The sequence below is a fragment of the Ciona intestinalis genome, unplaced genomic scaffold (assembly GCF_000224145.3).
Source record: "Ciona intestinalis unplaced genomic scaffold, KH HT000121.2, whole genome shotgun sequence".
Lineage (NCBI taxonomy): Eukaryota > Metazoa > Chordata > Ascidiacea > Phlebobranchia > Cionidae > Ciona > Ciona intestinalis.
In genome coordinates this window covers 15,621-22,029 of record NW_004190443.2, presented here as the reverse complement: position 1 = coordinate 22,029, position 6,409 = coordinate 15,621, and the positions used below count along the sequence as shown (strand labels likewise).

General features: G+C 36.8%; 3 protein-coding genes across 3 annotated transcripts; all 3 read left to right on the top strand.

Moving 5' to 3' along the window:
- The first annotated feature begins 51 nt into the window (after positions 1-51).
- LOC108950362 lies at positions 52-3,090 on the top strand. Its single transcript, XM_018815956.2, has 4 exons — positions 52-345; positions 790-1,064; positions 1,607-1,757; positions 2,272-3,090. Exons 1-4 carry the CDS (start codon positions 285-287, stop codon positions 2,532-2,534), a joined length of 750 nt encoding a protein of 249 aa, XP_018671501.1. The 5' UTR covers positions 52-284; the 3' UTR covers positions 2,535-3,090.
- Positions 3,091-3,159: 69 nt separating this feature from the next.
- Positions 3,160-3,880, top strand: LOC100183779 (60S ribosomal protein L14). Its single transcript, XM_002129592.3, has one exon. The coding sequence runs from the start codon at positions 3,434-3,436 to the stop codon at positions 3,845-3,847; it is 414 nt and encodes a 137-aa protein (XP_002129628.1). The 5' UTR covers positions 3,160-3,433; the 3' UTR covers positions 3,848-3,880.
- A 1,135-nt stretch (positions 3,881-5,015) lies between these two features.
- Positions 5,016-6,371, top strand: LOC108950364 (structural maintenance of chromosomes flexible hinge domain-containing protein 1-like). Its single transcript, XM_018815960.1, has 3 exons — positions 5,016-5,103; positions 5,893-6,103; positions 6,259-6,371. The coding sequence occupies exons 1-3, from the start codon at positions 5,056-5,058 to the stop codon at positions 6,369-6,371; spliced, it is 372 nt and encodes a 123-aa protein (XP_018671505.1). The 5' UTR covers positions 5,016-5,055.
- The last annotated feature ends 38 nt before the right edge of the window (positions 6,372-6,409 follow it).

Here is a 6,409-nt window from a genome sequence, read left to right as displayed (position 1 = left end):
CGAACACCCATTATGTCATTGTAACATAGACTACCGTTGTGTCTTCACAATCCTATACTACCGCTTATTAAATAAACAGAACAATAAGTATACATAAATTTGTGACAACAATTTACGGCTTAGAGCGAAGAAAACTTTGTCGTGTTGATATTTCTCAGTAAGTTAATAACGTGACGCTGATAAAACGTAGTTTTGTTCTAAACACGGACACTTGTAAGATTAATCGCTTAATGTAGTTGAAAGATAAATATGTATCTGAGATTGTATGTGGTCTATATGTAGCGATGATTTTAAACAAATTTTCACTTTTGGTTGTGTTTATTGTTACTTTGATTCGGATAACAGGTTCGTACATCAAATGATGCATGCAACTTTACTTAAATGATTGAATATATGTATGTAACTTATTTATCCTCGCGTGGCGGGGCAATGGCAGTCGTTATAACACGGGTGTTTTGTTTCATACACCTCGTGCCTGTTTACTAGTTACCATGTATGTAACTTGTTTATCCTCGCATGGCGGGGCAACGACAATCGTTATAACACGCCCGTTCTGTTTCATACACCTCGTGCCCGCTAACGAATTACCACGTACGTAACTTTGTAGGTCCATCATTTTTTTTAATTTTATATTTTCTTTATGTATGTCTGCCACATTTAAAATAATAAGTTACACCCGCCTTAGCGTTGATTGGCGCCTGTATTTTTTTTATTTTTACTTTGATTGCGTTATTTTTTGTTATTTACTTTTTATTTGAGTTTTTCTTTTTTACTTTCACTTTTCTGCAGTCTCGTTAAGAACGATCCCATACTCGATTCAACCATACCAACTACCGTACCTCAGCATTGGAGCGATCGATACACAAGCTTACTTGGTGGAGGAATTCCAACATTTCTACATCCACGTGGACGATGATAATGGTGAAGTGCAATTGGAGTCAATGCAATATAAGGGTCGTTACTTGAGGCATAAACTGTGGAGATATTACGTAGAAGAATTCGACGGTTCGGCTACTTTTTGGCCAGATACAAAACATCGGTTTAAACAAAACGAGTTCTACCCTGTGAGTTTTCTGTGATAATTATTTCCAATAATAAATAGTTTATTAAAGCGCGCCTGCGTTCGGTCTGGAGTGTGCGGGGTAGGGCTCCATGTCGCTACCGTTGTGGGCGTTGGTGTGCTTGGGCAAGACAAGGCCACTAATGGCTTGTCCAAATTAGCAGGCGTTCATTACAAACACTAAAAAACAACAAAAATAGTGTTTACCCACAAAAAATAATTTACATACGTGGCAACTCATAAGTGTATGCACGAGGTGTATGAAATTGAACACTTGTGTTATAACGACTGTCGTTGCCCCGCAATGCGAGGATGAATAAGTTACATACGTGGTAACTCGTGAGCAGGCACGAAGTGTATGAAACAGAACACTTGTGTTATAATGACTGTCGTTGCCTCGCCATGCGAGAATAAATAAGTTATATACGTGGTAACTTGTAAGCGGGCACGCGAGGTATATGAAACAGAACACCTGTGTTATAACGACTGTCGTTGCCCCGCCATGCGAGGATAAAAGATAAATTACATTCTTTATTCACAATACAGGGTTTCGTATCATTTGAATCGGTGTTGTTTCCTGGATATTTCCTACACCATCGCGGGGAAAACCGAGTGCTCAAAATAGCGGCTCCCGATGGTTCCGAAAGTTTTAACGAATCTGCATCATTTAAACTCACATTCCCACCTTCAGAACCAGGTATTGTAATGTGTACGCAATACATTACTTCAACCCAGTGGTCATTAATAGGTTGTCTAAATTGTCAGCCACACATAAAAACAATCGCCAACAAGTTGCATACGTGGTAAGTGCTGGTAAGCGAGCACGAGGTGTATGAAACAGAACATCCGTTTTCCGTCACGCGTGGATAAGATAAATAAGTCACAGTCATTCATTCTATATGTGGGTGAGGTTCCTCATTGTATAGCACCTCTAGTGTCAATTACGATTTAGGCCAGGATTGACCCATTACCCCAAAATTACATTCATTCATATAGTAGGCTGGGGGAAGATGGGACACCTTTAGCACATAATACCCAAACATCCTAATCGTATTTTAAACAATTAACAATGGTCTATGGGAGTCGTGAGGATACGGTTTTATAATTCTTTAAATGTTCTTTGTTTACGACAAAATGAGACGAGAAAATAGAATGAAAAGGTGTCTTATCTTCCCCAACCCTAATATATTATCAATCGCATTGTATTTTAGTTGGCCCTGCTGATATTCTACCAGAGTTCCAACCTTGCCCACCAATAGATGCGATGACAACTTCACCTTTGGTTGAAACAACGCATGAACCAACTAACCAACCGACCATAAACACGACAACAACAAATAACATAACAACACCACCAACAAATAATGAAAAATCAACCACAAAACAACCGGATAATGAGACAACGAATGCGCCAACGCCACCAAATGTTGTTGGTGGTGGGGGTATTCTCAACCCAGTCGAACAAAACAGATAATCGAAAGGTTGATCAGATTCGAAATTCCAAACTTTTTTTACCAACACAACTACAACTGTACTGTGGTCGGACACTTTTATCACATAATATCCAAATATCCTGATCGTGTTTAAACAATTAACAACGGTTTATATGGGGTCGTGAAGATACAGTTTTATAATTCTTTAAATGTTGCTTGTTTACTACCAAATGGAATGAGGAAACAGTTTGAAAGGTGTCCCATCTTCCCCACCCTAACTATACCAACAAGTATACATCGATTCTGCGAAAAACAGCTAGTTAAATCTGCTCATTATTGTTCGATTTTCGTGGCTCAGTTACATTTCCCCTATAGCTTTATGTCTTACTTATGCAAACATGTTCTTCGGAGTTTCAATAATCAGAATACTAACTGAACAAATTCTATTACACATAATACTAATTTCAACAATGAAGCGACAGTTGTTTAACAATATTTTATATTGCTACACTTCATTTGAAACTTTAAATGTAACCATGTATATATTGCCTTTATTCGTTGACAAACATTACAAGAAAATTAAAGTCAAATTAAGCTTTACCGTTGTAAATAAACGAATTCGTTTTGTATGTGATTATTTAGTGCAATGCAAAGTTAAGAATTGTCGTGCATATTAATGATATTTTGCACTGTTAGACAAAACAATAACAAACCAAATTTCAACAAAATTTAGCTATAAAAACTATTTGGGCAAAGTCGAAACACTACCAATGTTTATACTTTCTAAGTAATCTGGAAGTGTATATTTAGCCTGGCTTTCTTGTTTTCCCGCGTTTTTATAATATTTCTATAAAGCACCAATCGCAGTGAAAATACGCCACCATGCAAATCAGTGAAGCGAATCCGAAATTTCGCTCTTTTTCGTTGGACGATCTGCAAGATGGTGTATAAGAAGTTTATTGAAATTGGTACGGTTGTTTACATCAACCTAGGGCCCCACGCAGGGAAATTAGCTGCTATAGTAAACGTAGTTGACCAAAACCGACTTTTGGTTAACGGGCCATGCAGCAAAGTGCCGAGATGCGTCGTTAATCTGAAGCAGATCAAGATCACACAATTCAGGATTAAGATGCCGTTTGGAGCTCGCGCCGGGGTCGTCGCAAAGGCTTGGGAAAAGGCCAATATCAACGCTCTGTGGGCCGAGACGAAGTGGGCAAAGAAAATCGAGTCAAAAGAGAAGAAAGCGTCGCTTTCCGATTACGACCGTTACAAATTAATGAAAATCCGGCAGAAGAGAAGTAAGATCATTGCTGCTGAAGTTCGCCGACTCAAAAAAAGTGCAAAATCGCAATAATGTGATTGGATGAAATAAAATTCGCACTTTTAATGCTTGTGTTTTGGTATTTCTTACAAAAAGAAAGTTACAATACCTTTAAATCAGGTTAGGTTAAAACCTTGGTCATTGTTGTGCATACATGCTGTTAAGTGGTTTATTTTATCATAACAAAATTAATAACTGGGCCAACAGTTAACAAGGTTCGCACTCATCAGGGTTATTTGAGGTTTTCGTATTTACTTTCGCTGAATAAGTTAAATGTCCATAGACTACATATCTCCACATACATGGAGGGGTTTCGCCAGTCTCAAACCTATATTTAAAAAATGACATGAAACAACATTGCTATACAGTTGGAGCACTATTTGTACTGAAACTGAAACCCGCTTATTTAATACAGGGCCCAGTGTGATGCAAATTTAAAAATGTAGATCTGCAACATCATTAGATTCATTACAATAGTAGTAATGTATAGTAATACATCTGAAAAAGTTTATCTGATGCAATAGAAAAGTGGACTTAAGGGTACTTCCTTTTAGAGGAACCAATTAGTGACCACTGTTTGTCGGGCGCCGTGGTGTAGTGGTTAGCGCGCCTGCCTGTAACCCAGAGGTAATGGGTACAAGGCTCGAGGCTGCTACCATTGTGGGCGCATGTGTCCTTGGGCAAGACACTTAACGGCATTTGCTCCAACCCAGTGGTCACTAATGGGTTGTCCAAATTATCAGCCACACATAGAAAATCTTAATATAAATAATCACTCACTAAGTAACATACTTGTTAACTTGTAAGCTGGCAACAGGTGTATGGAACAGAACACCTGTGTTGTAATGACTGGGGTTTTCCTGTCACGAGAAGTTAAATAAGTTATATTCATTCTTTTATATAGTACAGTGGGCAAAGATGGGACACCTTTAGCACGTAATATCAAAATATCCTGATCGTGTTTTAAACAATTAACAACGGTCTATGGGAGTCGTAAGAATACGGTTTTATAATTCTTTAAATGTTTTTGTGTACTGCCAAATAAGACAAGAAAATATAATGAATCATATCCAAACAACTCCCATAGACTGTTGTTAATTCTTTAAAATAGTTCAGAAGTTTTGGATTTTTTGCGATAAAAGTGTTCCATCTTACCCCCACCCTACCGTATTATTAATAACTTTTTTTCCCACAGACACATATACCATTACTATATACATGGGCCCGAAGGCAACACATCGATGTCAAGAAACAGGAAAAATATTGGGGTTTCTGATGTTAATATTTTGGTAATAATTTAAATTTACCAATTTTTAGCTTTATATTGCTGGCTTCAAAATTGCGGCTTTAAAATTGCGGCTTTAAAATTGCGGCTTTATATTAAATAAAAAGCCGCAATTCTAATGCCATAAATTTTATGCCAAAAAAATCCAACCTTTTAAACTAATTACATATTATACTCCAGGTCATTTTGCAGGAAAAGGGGCAAAAATGTTTATTTAAAGTTGAAAGTTTAAAGCTGGCGATATCTTGTTACTTCTGACTATCAAATTTGCTTTAAATTTTTTTGCTTTTATTTTGTTTAAAGCCAAATTTAAAGCCTATTGATAGCGACAGGTTAGAAGATATTGTTGGCTTTAAAGCTGGCTTTATAACAGAGGCTTTTTATTATAAATCACAAAACCACAATTTAGTGCCATGAATTTACCGCTAAGCTTTACCTAATTATAATAGTTGGGGAAGACTGGACACTGTTAGCACATTTTATCTGAAAAATCCTGATTGTATTTTAAACATTTAACTATGGTCTATTGGAGTCCTTGATTTCGGTTTATTAGTATTTGCCTGTTCTTTGTTCACTACTAAATAGGACGAGAAAATCATAAAAAAGGTGTCCCATCTTCTCCCACCCTACTATATAGTAGTAGTAAACAAAGAAAATTCAAATAATTACAAAACCGTATCTTCACAACTCCCATAGACTGTTGTTAATTGTTTAAAACACGATCAGGATACTTGGACATTACATTCTAACTATGTCCCATATTCCCCCACCTTACTATAATCCTATACCCAAGGTCACTCTGCACGAAAACGGGCAGAAAATTTTGTCGACGAACCTTCGTGATATAGAAGATGACCTCGAGACGAAATACATTCGGACCTCCGCGAATACTTTTGAGTTTGTTGCCAAATCTGATGGAGAAAATGGTGGCATAGTGGAGGGAATGATCAGATATCATCCATTCTTATATGACAGAGAGACTTATCCTATTGACAGCACTCAAGGTGAGTCTTTTAAATATAATTAAATAAAACATTTTTTTATATTTAAATTTTTTTTTTTTTTTTGAAAAATTTTGTAACTAACAAATTCTAAGGATGTCTTGTTTTGCAAAAAAACGCCAAAAAATTCTTTTGATTTTTTTTTATATTTATTCTAGAATCAAGCGCAGAGTATGACGGGACAGGGGAACCCCCGGGAAGGGGAAGACGGCCCATATTCGAATGTTACTGGAACGGTAGACTAATTCCATACACTTTTATTGATGAGTAAGTTTGAATTTGTGCTAATTCGTTGCATAATGTACTGGC